Source organism: Pipra filicauda, unplaced genomic scaffold, assembly GCF_003945595.2.
Source record: "Pipra filicauda isolate LSUMZ 115617 unplaced genomic scaffold, ASM394559v2 scaffold193_size2426894_pilon, whole genome shotgun sequence".
Classification (NCBI taxonomy): Eukaryota; Metazoa; Chordata; class Aves; order Passeriformes; family Pipridae; genus Pipra; species Pipra filicauda.
Window position 1 is genome coordinate 2,008,932 of NW_024104302.1, and position 16,865 is coordinate 2,025,796.

Consider the following 16,865-nt stretch of genomic DNA (forward strand, 5'->3'; position numbering starts at 1 on the left):
ACCTCCCTAGCGGGAGGGAGCCAGGCTGCCTCTGTGTGAATAAACAGCTCTGTCTCCATCTGGCCTGGGCAGACTCTGCACCAGATGCTCTCTGAGGCAGCAGCGTCTGCGGAGATGGGTCCTTGGCAGACTCGTGTTTGTATGAGAACCTGCAGCGTTGGCCCTGCTGCCTTCAGAGGCAGCTCTGGGAGGTTCACATGCATGGGGTGTGAGAGCACAACAGTTGCTCTGCTCTGCCTTGCAGGGACCAGGAGAAAACCTGCTGCAGGTGTGTGTTCAGTGGCTGCGTGGAGTGAAGGGTTGGGGAACAGGCTGGGAACTGTGTCCATGCATGGTCTTGGGGGCTTGGTTAAACGTAAGGCTGAAATACACCTTTAAATTCCAAGAGACCCCTCTGAGAGCCACTTGTCTGCACGACAGGAACCGGGCTGAGCTCCAGACAGATGATGTGCAGGATCTGATGGCTCTGGCTGAGCCCCAGGCAGAGGATGTGCAGCACCATAGCAGTGACGTTGTGGGCTTTGGCATCTCTTGGTCAGACCTGGATGCTACCTGTGGAACTGGGGGGGACACAGAGACCCCCTCCACAGGCTGCAGCAGGTATTTGTGCTGGGAACACGGGGTTCCCACACTCCCCTCCTTGCATCAGCCCCATGGAATGCTCCACAGGGCCTGGAGCACATCCCATCCTGGCAGGACCTGTGGTGCTGAAGCAGTAGCGTTTGTTGTGGCCGTGGGGGCTCCTCTGCCAAAACAGGGGGAGACACAGAGCCGGTGCTGTGGCAGAGGACACCCCACTCCGGAGCTGCAGACTGAGCGTCTGGGGATGCCATTCACCAGCACAGCCCAGCCCACCACTGGCCGTGCTCGTCACCTTGGGTAAGGTCGTGTCATTCTATACAGACCTGGGGCCCTGCCACTCTCCTCAAAGCAAATCCCTGTAATTGAGTGTCTAATTAATACCTAAAAATACCGCCCTCAGCTGCTGCCGGAATCTGCCCTGCAGCAAAGGTAAGGCAGGACCGGCAGTGCCATGGCCCTGTAACCTTGGGAAGGTGCCCCAGGAGCATCACGTGGGTGCCCCAGTGGAGTGCTGTGGCTTTCTGGGCAGCTTTGATGGCACTGGGGTGGCTTCAGCCCTTTTCCTGCTCCCGAGGGTCTTGTCTGCTTCAGGGGCAAAGCTGGGGGGAAAGGTCCTGACCCTCCAAGGGGTCTCACTGGGATTTCTGGGCTCTCTCCAACCACCTGGTTTATCCCAGCCCAGAAATATGTTTAATCCACAAATCTGAGCTCAAGGATGTGCCAAAGAGGTTGGTGTATCTTGTCTGTACTGTTGTGGGCAGCAGCTGCTGCGGGTGGTGGCTGTCCCTGGGACTCTGTGTCCCCTCAGCATCCCCCCTGTGCCTGCCCAGTGCAGGGGCTACTCCCCAGGGAGTGAACCCCTTTATGTGGTTACTGATGTTGGGGGAGGAGACAATTGCCTGCCCTCTTGTTCTTCCCAGATATATATATTTACATGTACATATATTTTATGTTTTTAAGGCCAGTGCAGTCAGCGCAAACCGCACTGACAGTGGTGATCAGCACCCCTCGTGATCCAGCCCCAAATGCCTTCACTGCTGCTCTCTCATGGGGCCGCTTGTGCTGGGGGGTCCTCAGGCAGCTCCCACGGCGCCGGCTGGGCTGTCTCAGATGATTTGATGCAGAAACACTGTTTCACGCCTCAGAAGGTTAATTATGCACTGCTCACCCAGTCCTGCTCGCTGCTGCTCCCTCCTCATTGCTGCTGCTGCTGCTGTAATGTTATTTATTTATTTTTAAGCAGTTTCGCAGATTTCCCTTCTGGGCGACTCTGGAATTAACTCGATCAGTGCACGCCTGATGAAGCAAACTGTAATTCCTCCCCGGAGTCAGGCCCGGCTCGGGGATGGCTCCGGCGCCGTGGCAGAGCCGCCGCGTGCGCTCGCCCAGAAAGAGGTCGTTGGTGCCCGTGGGGCCGGCGGCGAGCGCTCGCTGCTCAAATCCAGGGGATCTCTCGAACTTTGAATTTCAGATTCATGTCTCGGCTCCTGCACCAGCTGGGATTGGCGCAGGGTGGGTGCAGAGCAGAGTAAGGAGCAGCACCAGCCTGGGGTCCTTGTCCTGCACAACCAGTGTAGGGTGTAGGGGGCTGGAGGAGGGCTCAGGCTCAGCGCTCTCACAAAGAGGTGCTGGTGGTGATGGCTCCCAGTTAGTGTTCCTGCTGTGGGAGCAGCAGATCCCCCCGACACCCTCCCACAAGGGCTGTTCTCTGCTCTGCTGGGGTGGTGGGATGGGGTCACGCTGTGCTGTGGCAGGGGCTCCACAATGCCTTTGAGGTGAAGAAGAACGCAAAAATCAAAAAAACAAGAGATGTTGGCCTTGTCCTTGCTGCAGGTGGAGGAACAGGGCTGTGAGTGGGCTGGAGGAGGCATGAAGCCGTGTGGGATGTGAATGGGCTCTTCTGGCTCAGCGTTCTGAAACCGTTTCTGATTTATTCTGTTTGATTAATTAATTTTTTTTATTTTAGCTTTCCCCCCTCCTCCCTCTCAGAGCTGGGCAGGGACCCTCTCTGCCACTCAGAGGATGCTTTGCTGTGCTCATCATCCGTGATGAGCCTGACTGAGAACCTGGAATGGGGAGCAGGCTGGAGTCAGATCCCTCTGCTTGGCCTTCCTTCCCTCCCTCCCTCCCTCCTTCCCTCCATCCCACGGGTGTTTTCTTTTTAGACAGAACATTATTAATAACCCCAGGCTATTTTTAAGTCGCACGCCGGAGCGCGTGGTTCGTTTGCGGGTGACGGGGAGCGGCGGCTGTAGCGTGGGAGCGGGGGCAGCTCAGCCTCTGCCCCTGGTCCTTCCTCCACTGCTGGCAGCCAAAACCTCACTGGCCCCGGTGAGGAACCCCCATGGTGCTGTCGTGGGGGAGCCCAAGGAAGGGGCTGCTTCCCTGGGGGAGGTTTTGACACCTTTTGGAGGGTTCAGAGCGAGTTCCTGAGCATGTCCACGCTCTGATGTGGAGGCAGCTGCATTCAGCTTCAAACTGGGCTGCTGGTTTTGAGCCTGAAAGACAAAGGGGTGCCCAGGGCCACCCTGGGCTGCGACCTTTCACTGAGGAGGGGCCATGCACAGCAGATGTCCCCGCGTGCCGTGTCTCAGGTGCCTGGTCTCCCCGCTGCGAGCAGGGACCACCAGTGCTAATGCTGCTCTTTCCCTTTGCCTGCACAGGTCCCTCCGGACACAGCAGCCCCCTCTTAGCATCATTGCCCATCCCTGGACGGCCCCTTCACCCCCCCTTGGACATCAAGCACTTTCTGACCTTCAGGCTCAACGGGACATCACCGCTCAACCTGTTCCCCAACTTCAACACGGTGAGTCCCTGGAGGTGGGTGGGCATTGGCTGTTGGACCCCTCTTCCCCTGCAGCAGTCCCTCCTTTACATGGCACTGGTCCTTGAACCGCACCAGGTAGTTTCTGGTTTAATTCCCAGGATCTTTGGCTGCTGGACACCAGTTCAACACGCCTGTCCTGCCCTTAGCTCAGAGCGATTCCTGCCCAGCCAGTGCCTGTCGGTACCAGAGTTAAAAACGTGGTTCATTTTAACCAAGATCAATTGGATTTTGCCCCTGGAATCAATAGTAATAAAGTAGCTCTGGAGAGCAGTTCATTAGCTGAAAAATAAATAAGGAAAAGGAAAGAAAGAGAGAGAAGGTGTTACAGATATGAGGAGTGTGGCTGGTGCTGTGGGTGTTGGGGAGTCGGGGTGATAGGGGGACTGCTCCCACCCCAATGTTCTATTAGACAGCTAAACCAACAGTGTGTCGGGTGTGCAATGGTGTTTTCCCCATGCCATGCTGCTTCCCCAGGCTGGTCCCAGCCCTGTGGGGGTCTCTGTCCCCCTGAGTGCTCTCCAGCATTGCTGTGGGGCAGATTCTGCTTCAGGAAGGGCAGTGGGCCCCAGGGCTGCTCCCCCTCTCCCCTGCTGAGGCAGGGCTGGCGTTTCAGGGTTCAGAAAATGCCCGTGGTTTTCGCTCGTGATCCTGGAAACGGGACTTTCCTGAGCCCCCTCCGTGCTTGCCAGCCTTTTGTGAGTGGCATTGAGCTTAAACCTGCTCGGAAGGTGCAAATTATCGCTGAGATCTTCAAAGACGGCGCAGGAATTAAGCACAGGATTCCTGTTGCTGTTGAATGGGATTCAGGCGTCTGAGTCCCTTAAGCTCTTTTGAAGCCCCAGCCCAGCCTCTCCCTGGCTAATGAGCAGGAACACAAACACAGGACAGGAGGGGTTTTGATGCCATTACGGTTCCTGCTCTTTGTCTGGGCTCTTTTTTTAGTCACTGGAATCAGGAGTGAACTTGACCCAGCGCCTGTTGTTCACTCCCCTCAGCTCCCGCCTGCCGCTGCCTCGGCGCGTGTTCGCCCCGGTTTGGTGCTTTAAAAAAATCAGTAGCTTGGAATATGAATCCGGTGCTTGCTGGAGCCGCACAGTGTTGCACGGCTGCTGTGCTCCATGGGGGCTCCTGCTGTGGAGGATGGGTCGGGCATGGATGGAGATGCCAGGGGAGGCTGTCACGGCTGTTCAGGCACCTGAAGTGAAGCGCTCTGAGCTCAGACCTGAGCCTGGCGTGTGCTGTTGGCCGAGCAGTGCCAGGGCTGATGATCTGGAACACTTTGCACTTGGAGCAGGTCACGGGGCTCCCATGAACCCAGCAGATGTTTTACTCTGAAGCAAGCAAAACCCTTCCAAGCTGCCTGCTGCCACTCAGAGCAGCAACCAGGAATAAAAACCCCTAACACAGCACAGGAGGCACTTTCCGTGCTCCAAAGGCCCTTCCCTGCTCTTGGGATGTTGCAAATCCCCAGGACCTAGCAGCGCCTCGTAAAACTCCGTCAGGAGACACGATCTGAACGGATGTTGCATCCCTGTGAATTCCCAGTCCTGACCTCAGGGGCCACAGGGAGCTCAACACAGGGATCGCTATTTATGTCGACAGGAACATCCAGGGATAAATAAAGTAATGTGAGTCAATACAAATTGACTATAAAGCCGGGATCTTTATTCCCCAAGAGTGTGGTGCCCAAAGCCAACCTCTGTTGCTGGCTCCGTTCTGCTGGAAGCCACTGGGAAGCTCCTCAGCCTCCGACTGTGGGTGCCGGTACGTACGGCGGTGGCACAGCCCCCACTGGCCCCATGGGAGCTGTGGGGGCTTTTCCGTGTCCGAGGTAGCTGTGAGGGTGTGGTTGAGGCCAGGACAGTCTCTGGCTGCATTTGTGTTCTCGTGCCAGCATCTTTCCTCTGCATCCTCCTTTGATCCCTGCCCTGCTCCTGCTCCGGTGCTTGGGGCGTGGATGAGCCCACGGGAGCCAGTGGTGCTCCGTGGGAGCCAGTGGTGATTGATGGGATCTGGTGGTGCTCGGTGAGAGCAACCGGTTGGAACCTGGTAGCTGACATTGCTGGGAAGGTTGGAGCCGTTTTTCTTTTTCTGAAAGAAGAGGTGGGTGTTTCTCTGGAAAGCAAGCGCCAGCCCCACAGCCCGTCAGCGTGGGGATGCTGCCAGCAGCACGTTGCAATGTTTGTCGTCAGGCATGGAGCAGCATCTTGGCCATCTGTAGCTTCCTCCGGGTCTCTGCCGAACCCCAAATGCCTCTTCATTTATATGCCAGATAAGTGAGTAAAATTTCATAGCAAACAGGCACTTCATTAATCACCTGCTTTTACCATTCTGCTCACTCCTGGAAAGGAATTTGGGGTCTTGATAATGGCGCTGTTGTCCAGGCATGTGCCTCGAAGACTGATGCACCTGTCTCGGCAGCGAAATAGCTTTGCAGAGAAATACGATCGCTGAAAACCCCGGGCTCTCCTGACAGCAGGACTCAGATAAGATAATCTCCCTGTGCCACAGGGTAGGGAACAATAGTTGCATTATAGATTAGAGCCACGCTCAGACAAAGAGGTTATTCTTATGTTTTCTCCCTTAATAAATGCATTTTGTTTAAAACAATTATGGCTTTTGGAACCACTTTGGTGCCTGGGCTGCGGAATGAGGCTGAGCCCTGGGGTGAGACAGAAGGGCCAGGGGCTGGCAGTGGCCACATGCTCAGCCCCACTGTGGCCCCAGGCAGGCTGGACGATGGACAGTGCTCCTGGCAGGTCACCAAAGCAGGTCTGTGTGTACCCAGCCCAGTGAGTGAGTTGTCATCATTGGGTTTGAGCAGGTGCAGTGTACCAGAGCAGTGGGGCAGCCCAGAGGGGCTTTCACGGGCACTGTGCCTCGGGCAAGCTGTGTCCATGGCTGTGGGCACTGGTGTCAAACAGTAATTTGCCATCTGTGACACCAGTGTCTGAGGTGGGGAGGGACAGGGACAGACAGTGGGGACACACTGGGACAGACAGGGTCTCATCACCTCTGCCAGACCACAGCTGATGTTCAGACCCTGCGAGATTGGTGGATATAAGGATGGTTTAAGCAGGACAGGAGCCGGTGTTGATGCACTGCCTCAGCAGCCACAGCCCCTCGCTCCCAGTGTGAGCTCTGTGGTGTTGGCAGCGGCTCCTTGGGAGCGTGGCAGGCGTGGGGGTCACCGGGTCGTGGTGCCACGCTAGGGCAGCCATCAGGATGTGGCACCAAGCCACCCTCTGCCCTCCCTCCCCTTCCAGATGGACCCGGTGCAGAAGGCAGTGATCAGCCACACCTTTGGCGTGCCGGCCCCACTCAAGAAGAAGCAGTTCATATCCTGCAACATCTGCCACCTACGCTTCAACTCTGCGGTAAGCGGGGCCAGAGGTGGGGCTGGGGTGAGTGGGGCACATGGGGCCAGCACTGGAGCAGAGGCATCCCAAGATGATGGGCCATACTACTCATCCACCAAAGCTGCCAGTGCTTGGTGTCAGGCAGCATGGGGGCAGTGGGGGCTGTGGGAGCTGCTCTTGCCTCCCTGAGCCCTGCGCCCTGGCCAGTCTCTGCCACCCGTGGAGGAGCTGTCCCAGCCTGGCCATGCTGCATCTGCAGCACCCGAGGCTGGTGCTGCTCTGCTACTGAAACTCAGCAGTTCTGGGCTTCGTGATTCCTCTCCGCAGCCAGGGGGCTTGGGGAAAAGCATTGCTTCCCTGTTCCAGGCTTCATCCCAGCTGGTAGTGCTGTGCCAGGAGAGTTGGTCCCACCACGTGCTCCCAGTGCTCCCGTGAGCACCCCATGTCCCTGTCCCCACTCTGCCCGTCCCTGCCCGTGTCCCCCCCAGGTTCCCCTGCGGGAGCGTATGCTGGCACAGACCCTCACAGCCCGCGGGTGTTCTGGCGCGGCGGTGGTGACCTACTTCGGCTGCACCCAGTCCCATTCCAGCCCTGATATCCAGGGGGAGTTTATTGTCTTTGCTAATGAGGCACCACGCTCCGACGGGCCCTTTGCTTTCCCACGTACTGGCCGTCGGCCCTGACCACTGTTCCCAGCCCTTGGAAAGCCACGGGGGGAGGGAAGGGAAGGGATGGGATGCTTCCCCCTGCCAAGCCCTGGAAGCCTCAGCTGGCCCCCCGGATCATTGTGCAAATTAATCTGTGCTGCTCAGGGGTACAGTGTCTAATTCATACTGGGGTTCCTTTCCATAAATTGCCGAGCTGGAGTTGTTTTGGGGGACAATACGGCTTTGTCCCCCCTGGGAGGACACCAATGCTTGGAGGATTTTCTTTTGTGGCTGTTTTTATCAGTTCGGTGCAGACATGAACCCGTCAGAGTCGCACTTCATTATCTATCCACTGTTTGCTGGGAGAGAGGAGCTGGGGGACGTGAACCGTGTGTTGGACAACCCTTAGGATACAGTGGGAGACATGTTATCCCCACTGATGAACCTCTTTATTTCATTTTTACAGCAACAATTCATTCTACATTTCTGGAGTCATAAATTTTGCCTGAAAGCTGCTTTTAGGAGTGACTTGATGCATTTAATCAGAGCAGGGTCCTTATCTCAGCCGTGCAACATGGTGATGTCTTAGAGAGTGACACCTCAGCCCCAATATGTCACTGTCAGAGCAGGCTGGGGGGAGGAGGGATGTGGCTCTGTGTTACACCCCGTTGCCAACACCCCCTCTGTGTTACAGTCCACTGCCAACACCCCCTCTGTATTACACCCCCCTACCAGCATCCCCCCATGTTACACCCTGCTCCCAACAGCCCCTCTGTGGTAGTCGTGGCCCTGGGGGTGGATGTCACCAGAGGATGTGGCTGTACTGGAAATGTGCCTGAGCAGCCACATCCCAGAGCTGGCCTCGTAACGTGCCCTCTCTGTGCCCATCCTTCTGTCCGGCGGCTGCACCAACATGGTCATCCCGGTCTTTTGCCCCTAGAACCAGGCAGAAGCCCACTACAAGGGGCACAAGCACGCGCGGAGGCTGAAGGCCATCGAGGCCATGAAGAACAAGCAGAAGGTGGCAGGGGCTGCAGCGGGGACCCCCAGCCAGGACAGTGCAGCCGACCTGTCCCCCATCCCCGAGGGCAGTGGGGAGCCCGGCAGCACAGGTACAGGTACAGGAAGGGGGGGACGGGGCTGGGGAGGCTGCAATCAGCACGGCAGAGATGCCACTGCCAGCGTTCATAAATGAGCTTCTGTGCTCTGCCCGTGTGACAGGCTGAGCACGGGAACCTGAGCAGTGTCCTGGGGGGAGCCTGGCCCTGGGCATCCCTGTGGCTGTGGGGGGATGGCCGGTGTTTTCCCCGTGGTTTGGTGTCTCCGGGAGGTGTTTTGTATGGATGCGGGAGAGGAAGCGATCTCTACCTCACACGTCCCAGGGCTCTGCCACATGCAGGGACAGCCCTGGTGGGAGCATGGACACATGCAGACAGTGCCCGAGATGGTCTGGGGGAGAATGGCAGGTGCTCCCTGAAATCCAGAAAACCTGTTCAGGCACAGAGAACTTTCTGCCCATTTCTTTCTCTTTCCCGTTTCCCCCTTTCCTTCCCTGCCCTGCAGCTGACGCCAGCAGCCCACAGGAGCCAGAGGGTGAGGGCAGCAGCCTGGGGCTGGCGCCCAGCGCCGAGGAATCACCCACGGATCTGCCGGGCACCATCGCCCCACTGGGCTCCCCACTGGCCTCTGAGCTCTCAGAGGGCACCTCTGATGCCACCAGTGTGGCCTCCTCGTCCGCCCAGGCAGCCGAGGCACAGGCTGCTGAGTCAGGTGGCAGCGTCAGCTCAGCCCCTGAGAGCGAGAAGGAGGGGAAGAAGAGCAAACAGCACCTGTACTGTCCCACCTGCAAAGTGACTGTCAACTCCCTGTCCCAGCTGGAGGCTCACAACACCGGTAAGGGCATCACTGCAGGGACAGGGGGATGGGCTGCTCCATTGTTGGGGTTTCAAGCAAAATCATGCCCCATCACCAAATGGCCTCATGGGGAAGCAGCGAGCTTTAATGAGTGTTGCTGTAATTAAAAAGGGTTCGTTAAGGTGGCCTTCACAGATAAGCTGTGGGGCTTTACCTGGGCTGCAGCTTCTGTGGTGAATTTTCTCAAGGTCGAATGCTCTTATTGTTCGTGTCTCAATTAAGGACATTTCCAGCTACATTTAATCAAGTGATTGAGGCAACTTTATATTTCATTTGGCTTGAAGCTGATAGCCAGGGCCTCTTGCAGACCCAGGATACTCCTTCCCAAAGCAGCTCGGTGGTCTGGGCTCATCATTCTGTAGAGAAGTGCCTTGGGAATCCAACAAGCTTTGGAGCCCCACAGCCAGTGAAGGCTCCTGGGCTGTACAGGGCAGCCCCTCAGGGAGGTCACAGGTGGGGGGTGCTGAGGGTCCCCCTGAAACCCTGAGGGTGGACAGACACCCACCCCTGGGGTGGTGGTGGGTGTGGCAGCCACAGTACAGGGGCACCCAGCAGGGTCTGTGGGCCCTGCAGTGTCAGATCCTGACTCGTCCCTTTCTCTGGAGGATGCTAAAATGGAATGGGCATCTCAGTTTTAAATGGAAGGTCCTTCTCTCCCCCAGTTCAGCAAGAACTGGGAACCAGTTCTCCCATCCCAACTGCCCACCGGGGTGGCAGCAGCCGCTGTGTGCAGGGTTGGCTCAGGACACCGCTGCGGCTTAGCTGCAGACATGTCCTTTTGCTTTTGTCAGCTCCAGTTACGAATTTAGGAGCTGATTTGGGGAAAAAGAACAAACAAACAAACGTTTGCAGGCTGGCGCTGCTCTGCGGCCGTCACACGGCTCCTTGCTTCACGCCTTAAAAAATAGAATGAATTAGCAGGGGCTTAAATTACTTGCCCCCCACGCGCCCCCGCCGTCCTGGCGCTGGCAGGGGTAGGACAGAGCGCCCTGTCCCCAGGTGTGCGGGGATTTCGGGTTCCTCCTTCCCCGCCTGCTGTGACCCAGCTGAGCTATTCCTGGCTCCGCACGGCTCTGCTCTGACCTTGGGCACGGCTCAGATGCTGCAGCACGGCAATGAGTGCCCGGCCCCGCAGACTGTGCTAACGCCCGGGGACAGGCGACAGGCTCCAGCACACACTCAAAATAGCAGCTTCTGTGAAGGTCTGGTTCATGTGGGGGGGGTCTCTGGGAAGCTGAGCATCTCTGGTCTGCCTGTGACATGAGGCTTGGCGGGGTCTGGGAATGGGCTGCACAGTGCCGGCAAGAATACGGGCTCCCAGGCAGCTCCCTGTCCCCCTCTGCCTGTGAGTGCTGCCAGGCACAGGCTGGTGTGGGTTTCCTGGTGCTGTTGTGGAGGGCACCGTCCCTGCTGCCACAGCACAGGGCTGGGCTGGGTTTGCTGAGTGTCCCCTCTCACCAGGCGCCAAACACAAGTCAATGCTGGAAGGTCACGGCACCCAGCTGCGGCGAGGCCGGGGCAAGCTGCTCTCCCGGGCAGGGCACAAGTCCAAGAGGATCGGGAACAAGGGCAGCATCAACATCCAGAACAAGGCGTTTCACTGCCAAGTGTGTGAGATCTACGTGAACTCGGAGACTCAGCTCAAGCAGGTGATGGTGCCCGGGGAGTGCAGGGGGACAGGGTGTGGGTGGGCAGGGGCTTGGGGCAGGTACCTGATGGTCCCTGAAGGGTGAGGAGCATCTCCTGCGGACCCAAACTGCACAGTGCCGTGGGTCTCCCCTCACTGTCCTGGCTCCCAGTGATCCAATTGTTTTCCTCCCCAGCACATGAGCAGCCGGCGACACAAAGACAGGCTGGCGGGGAAGCCGCCCAAGCCTAAGTACAGCCCCTACAACAAGCTGCAGAAGAACGCTGCCCTCGCAGTGAGTATTCTCAAGGTACCTGTCTCCCTGCACAGCACCCTCGCTCGCCATCAGCCATCCCTGCAGTGAGTCCCAGGAGCTGCTTCTCTTAAATCTCAGTTCACATCACCACACCTCAGCTGCTCCCTTCACAGAAGGTGGGCTGTGGTGGGGGGGGGTGGATTCAAGTCTTTATTCCTGGGAAGGCCAGAATAGGGATAACTTGGGAGTGCTTTGGCAGCAGCATTCACAATGGCAGCACTTGTGATTCCTCCACCTGTTCCATGATCTCATGGAGTCTCCTCCTCCCTCCCTGCAGTCCAAGCTGGCTTTGCAGAAGCACCTCACCAAAACCCTGGCGACCCGCTTCCTGCCGAGCCCGCTCACCGCCGCTGCCGTCTGCGCCATGCCCGGCCCCCTCGCCCTGCGACCAGCCACTGCCACCACCCTCTTCCAAGCCCCGATCCTCGGACCAGCCCTTTTCCGAACGCCGCCGGCCCACGTCCGCACCACGCCGGGCCCCATCGTCTTCGCACCCTACTAGAGCTGCTGGCCCGCCGAGGGTCCGCGCCGCGGCCGGGCTGTGCTGCGGGGGCTGTGCGGGGCAGGGCAGCGCTCCCGCTACCTGCTCTCCTGGCTGGTGGGAAACCGTAGTCATAGACATCAAACCCAGATTCTCCTTTGCTTGGAGCAGGTTCCTGCTGGAGCAAGGTGCCCCGGCAGAGCCTGGCCAGCCCTGCCACGCATCCCCACCGCTCCCCCGGCCCGCGCCGGCCCCGCCTGGCAGAGCAGCCCATCATGGCTGGGCAGTGCACAGGAGAGGACGGTGCCTGAGTCAGCAGGACCGTCTCATGGCCATGGCCTGCCTGTCCTTGGCCTGCTGGCTGCTTCTTCATCACCCTCTCAGTTACCAGACTGGAAGGAGAGGAGCTGGCTGGTCCCTGGGAGAAGGAGCATCCTTCTGGTCCCTGCCAGCCCAATGGGAAGGGAACTGTGAGGGGAGTCTCAGCCCAGCTCTTACTGGGAGAGTAGGAGCACAGGTGGGAAGCTGGCAGTTCCCCTCTCAGCCTGGGCTGGCTGTGCCCTCGCCAGCCCCACACTTGCCTGTGCTGGCTGGGGGTTTCTGTGCCACCCACCAGCCCCTCAGTTCCCACATCTCCCTACATCCCACCAGCCAAAGAGCCCCAGTGGCAGCAGGCACCAGCCACACTGACCGTATCCTCACTCCAAGAGCAATAGCTGACCCCAGGGCCAGTGCCTCCCCCCTCCAAAGCACACGGGCCCTGCCCTGGCCCCAGAAGCACACAACGGGCATATGGCTGAGCCAGGCCCCCTCCCGCCAGCGAGGCCGGGAGCGCCAGGCTGCCCGGTGCTGGGTCCCCGAGGAGGTGACCCTGTGCTTGGCACCTCTCCTTGCCTCTGTCCCACCATGGGGACAGCCCTGCCCCTACCTCCCGGGAGATGCTGTGAGGCTGAGTGAATGTCCCTAAAGCACTTTCGGTTCTCCAGTGAAAGGCAACGCTGCTGCTCGCCCGCCGTGCCCGGCCCTCCAACCCCATCCCCGTTAGGAGCTTCCAGGGAGTTACTGAATGATTCCCAAAAACAAAGGTGTCCCTAGCAGCCCGGACAATCAGGTACGAAGGAGCAGGTGGCACCTGTAGCCTGCAGAATGCTGGGCTCCAGAGGGACCCCGAGGCTGTAGCTCTGCATTTCACTGTGCTCAGACAGCCCAGCCATGACCTGGTCTGGGACTGTGCCTGCGGCACTCCGGGTGCCCAGCGCGCTGCTGTACACAGAGACACGCAGGAGAGCTGCATCCCGAACGGACCTTTCGCTGGAGGAACACCCCACCCCGATCTATGCAATCCAGGGGGGCAGCTCGCCCGCCGCGTTAGCCACCTGCGTTTCCCTTTGGTGCTGATGTGTCCGTACAGTCGGGAGCAGCGGTGGGAGCAGAAGAACCAATGTAACACTGAGCTCTGTCCCGTCCTCAGCCCAAGATGCTGGCTCAGACCTCTGCCGTGGCCCACGTTCCCTCCCAGCCCTCGGGAAGAGGCAGGTTGGTGTGTGCACCTGGGAACCCACACGCACAAGCACACATATCCGACGTCTTGGCCATAAGCAGCACCTGGATTTAAGGAGGATTTTGCCCAGCGTGCTCTGCTGATGCTCAGGATGGGTCCTGGCATGGGGAGCTGAACAGGAACTGGCCAATGAGCCACTCTGGTGGCTGAAACTTTTCTGCTTCCCAGGGCTGGAGCCTCAGCGAGGGCAAGGAAAGCTGCCTGGAGGGAGCAGGGCACAGGGAGCCGCACACCCTGCAGGGCCTGTGGGCAGCACTGACCGTGGAGCCACCGCTGTGCTCCTGCCCCAGAGACAGGAGAGTGATGGAGCCCCTGGGAATGGATTCACCTGCCCAGGGCATCTCTGCCTCAGGGAAGGAGAAGAGTGGAGACAGGACACTGGGAGAAGAGTGAGTAGCCGTGAGTAGAGACAACAGAAAGGTCTTGCAGTGGTGATGGGAGACATGGCTTGGAGTGCAGCTGAGGGAAGGCAGGCTCTGCCAGGGACAGGGAGATGGTCCCACAGCCCAGGGCACACGTGGGGATTCTGAGTCCCAGGGGACAGGAGCCTGCGCTGGTGGGGCCCCCAGCGGCAGGAGGGACGTGACCCCAGTCCCCTGTGCCACAGTGCCAACCAGCCCATGGCCAGCACGGCTCCAACCACCCCCGCCCAGCTCACTGTGCCCTTCCCAGGCCCTCAGGGTCACCCCCAGCCCGGCGGTGGCAGAAGAACAGGTCCTGTCCTGCTCCGTGTCCCTCCTGTGCCATGCCCAGCGCCACAGGAGCACGGGGAACCAGGAGCAGCCAGGCTCCGGCCTCCAGAGCCACGTGGCACCGCTGGGCCTGTTCCCCTCCAGTTTGTTCCAAAAAGCCTGTGCTGGAGCTGCGGCTGCTCCATCGCCCCTCACCAGTGGAGTCCTGAGACACTCCTGTACTTGGCACTTTAACCCTGAGAAAGCCATTCCTTCTAGTAACAATAATACTGCAACGAGCTGCGTAAGAACCCCCCATTACAGCATCCCCCCTGCCAAATCCCCCTCCTGCTCTCCAAAGCATTTACTGCCTTTGACTTAGCACATGCTGTACTAGGAGTAGGGATAGTCCATAGCGCTCGGTAACATGTGCCCCTCTGTAAATAACCTTGGAGTGATGTGAAGTTTGATTTAAAAAAAAAAAACCAACAAAAAAAAAAAACCAACCCCAAATGGAATCTCCAGACTCTAGGGACTTGGCCAGTACCCTCCTGTAATGTTCATTGTATATTTTTTTGATGTACTATAACTGTTGGGAAAAAAAAAAAAAAGGAAAATATTTTGATAATCGAATCTCATCGCTTTATTGTGTTACTCAGTAAATAAAAGGAACAAATATAAACAGGCCAGGTCTTTTTGTCATCTCTTTTCCTACATCCAGACTACCTGAAGGGAACTGGTGTTGCTGGACAGGACTGGGACACCTGTGCCTTGGTTTTATGGTAGTTCTGAGAGAAGGCAGCACCGTGATAGGTGGGCAGGGAGAGCTGCTGCAGCCTGAAGCATCCGGGTGTGCAGGGTAAGCAGAGTCCCAGCTCCTCCAGGGATCCAGGTGTGCAGGGTAAGCACAGTCCCAGTTGCTCCAAGGTCATGGCTGAGTCTGCACCCAGAAGAGCAGGGCTGGATTGGTGGATGTGGGTATCCTGCACTCAGGAACAGCACCTGCCCTACCCTAGGCATTCCCTGGGGCAGGATGCCTGGATATTCCTGTGCATAAAGGAGCAGTGGGCACTGCTAGTAAGGAGCTGCAGCGCAGAGCCAGCTGGGGTAGGGCCAGGAGGGCTGCTCGTCTGTAGGCAGGGCCAGCAAAGGGGCTCTTCCCACATGGTATCAGGAAATAGAAAAGAGAGAGGGAGTTCTTCCCTCTAGCCCAGCTGCAGAGCTGGCCAGCCTGTGCCTCTGCTGCCCCCTCCCAGCCTGCACCCGAGAGCAGAGGGGTCTCTGGGTGAATCCCGGCCTTCCTGCAGCACCTTGACAGTGCAGAGGCCAGGCAGGGAGAAGGGTGGTCCCTGGCCCACTGCCTCTCTCATCCTCAAGGACCATTCCCAGCCCTGGGGCGACTGTTCTTCCTGCCACCTGCTTCCCGCAGGCTCCGTGACACCAGACAGGCTCAGCAGGAGGGGTGTGTGCAAGGGAAGCAGGGAGGTGAGGAAGAGGAGGTGGCAATGGAAGGGAAGGGGAAGAAGGCTCAGCCATCCATGGATCCGCTGCCCTTGTTCTTGCGGCTCAGGGGGAACGCAGACTTGCTCTGGGGCTGCGTCATCTTGCTGGCCAGGTAGATGAAGGGCTCGATCAGCGAGCGCCGGTCGGCCACCGAAACCTCCCACAGCTTCACCTTCTCGCCCTTGGCCCAGTGCTGGGCTGCCTCATGGTCCACCCGGCGCTGCTCCTGCAGGTCACACTTGTTGCCCAAAACCACGATGGTGACCTGTTCCAAAAGGGTGAGAAGGGCCCCTGAAGGTAACAATGGCAGCACTGCAGGGCTGCCTGGCTCTGCCCAGACACCCTTGGGGCTGGACCCACTGATCCCCCCTCCATGTCGAGACCTTTTGAAACCCCACGGTCCCAGTGCTCCCTTGCCCTCCTCTTGTGGTCTGTGTGTCTCAAAGCAGCTCCAAAGTGGAACGGGCTGTCGAGCACCTGTAGCCTCAGAGAACATCCCAGGACAGAGCCCATGACAGCTGAGTCTCACAGACCAGGGACCCATAACCGTCTTGCGACAAGCTGGAGCAAAGGTGAGAACCTGCCAAGGGGAGCAGACCCCACTCTGCAGCCCCTGCCCCCGGGGGACTCACCTCCTTCTTGTCCTTGGACTTGTCGATCTCCTTCTTGAGCAGCTCCACGCGCTTGAAGGACTCCTTGCTGTCGGTGCTGTAGACCAGCACGTAGCCGTCGGTGCAGGAGAAGCAGTGCTTGGGCAGCTCCAGCCCGTCCCGCAGCCCCCGCGTGTCGTAGAAGCGAACCTGCTCCCGCACCCCGCGGTCCGTCTCGATGGAGCCCACGTAAATGTCCTCCTGGGTCTCGATCATCTCCGAGCCTGGCGGGGGTGGGCAGGAGACACGTGGGGACCCTGCCGGGGGTCTGGCCCCGGCACAGCCCGGGGAGATGCCCCGCCGGGCGGGTTGTGCCCTCCCGCACCTCCCGTGTTTAGAGGTGAGCAGGGACAGCCCTGCCCAGTGCCGGCCCCGCCCGCGGCACACGGGGCCGCCGCCTCGCCGGGGAGCAGAGGGGCAGCCCCGCACTCACCGACCACATGGTTGCCGTAGAGCAGCTGCTCGAGGATGGAGGTTTTGCCGACCGAGGCCTGCCCGCACACCACCACCTTGCAGCTCTTGCCCATCCCGCCTCACCGGCCCCGCGGGCGGGCGCGGCCGGGGCTCAGGGGCGGCGCCACAGCGCCCCCCAGCGGGCGGGCGGACCGCGGGGCCCTGCTGCAGGGAGGGGCGTGGCGCCGACAAGACCCACCCCCATGACAGTGGCCCCCGCGGGCCCGCGTGCGGGCTCCCCCTGGCGGGCGGGCCACCTCCGCCCCGCCCCCGG

The 16,865-nt window shown here is 59.1% G+C and overlaps 2 protein-coding genes across 5 annotated transcripts in view; one reads left to right on the forward strand and one right to left on the reverse strand.

Moving 5' to 3' along the window:
- ZNF385C (zinc finger protein 385C) overlaps positions 1-14,670 on the forward strand; it is a 56,148-nt gene extending 41,478 nt beyond the window's left edge. The window contains exons 3-9 of one of the 3 annotated variants that reach the window (XM_039380354.1): positions 3,246-3,388; positions 6,676-6,786; positions 8,356-8,527; positions 8,979-9,308; positions 10,791-10,978; positions 11,153-11,266; positions 11,550-14,670. In XM_039380354.1, coding sequence (XP_039236288.1) covers positions 3,246-3,388; positions 6,676-6,786; positions 8,356-8,527; positions 8,979-9,308; positions 10,791-10,978; positions 11,153-11,266; positions 11,550-11,774 — 1,283 coding nt within the window. In that variant the 3' untranslated portion in view covers positions 11,775-14,670. Of the gene's footprint in view, positions 1-3,245; positions 3,389-6,675; positions 6,787-8,355; positions 8,534-8,978; positions 9,309-10,790; positions 10,979-11,152; positions 11,267-11,549 lie in introns of all 3 variants that reach the window. The other 2 variants (XM_039380353.1, XM_027747711.2) reach the window with 2 other exon arrangements.
- On the reverse strand, positions 14,605-16,742 carry NKIRAS2 (NFKB inhibitor interacting Ras like 2). Of its 2 annotated transcripts, XM_027747737.2 has the most exons (4): positions 16,572-16,736; positions 16,285-16,362; positions 16,121-16,187; positions 15,570-15,753 (listed from the first exon to the last, which is right to left on the reverse strand). In XM_027747737.2, the coding sequence occupies exons 1-4, from the start codon at positions 16,663-16,665 to the stop codon at positions 15,657-15,659; spliced, it is 336 nt and encodes a 111-aa protein (XP_027603538.1). In that variant the 5' UTR covers positions 16,666-16,736; the 3' UTR covers positions 15,570-15,656. The 2 variants fall into 2 exon arrangements, with proteins under 2 accessions (XP_027603531.1, XP_027603538.1); XM_027747730.1 differs by having other exon boundaries at positions 14,605-15,753; positions 16,121-16,362; positions 16,572-16,742.
- Positions 16,743-16,865: the final 123 nt, after the last annotated feature.

What these genes read in the sequence shown, in the direction of transcription:
- NKIRAS2 (XM_027747730.1), bottom strand. Translation starts at nt 16,665, where the DNA reads ATGGGCAAGAGCTGCAAGGTGGTGGTGTGCGGGCAGGCCTCGGTCGGC. An exon ending in CTACGGCAACCATGTGGTCG is followed by an intron (nt 16,363 to 16,571) that starts GTGAGTGCGGGG and finishes CACCCCCGCCAG; the next exon opens with GCTCGGAGATGATCGAGACC. An exon ending in AGTCCAAGGACAAGAAGGAG is followed by an intron (nt 15,754 to 16,120) that starts GTGAGTCCCCCG and finishes CTTTTGGAACAG; the next exon opens with GTCACCATCGTGGTTTTGGG.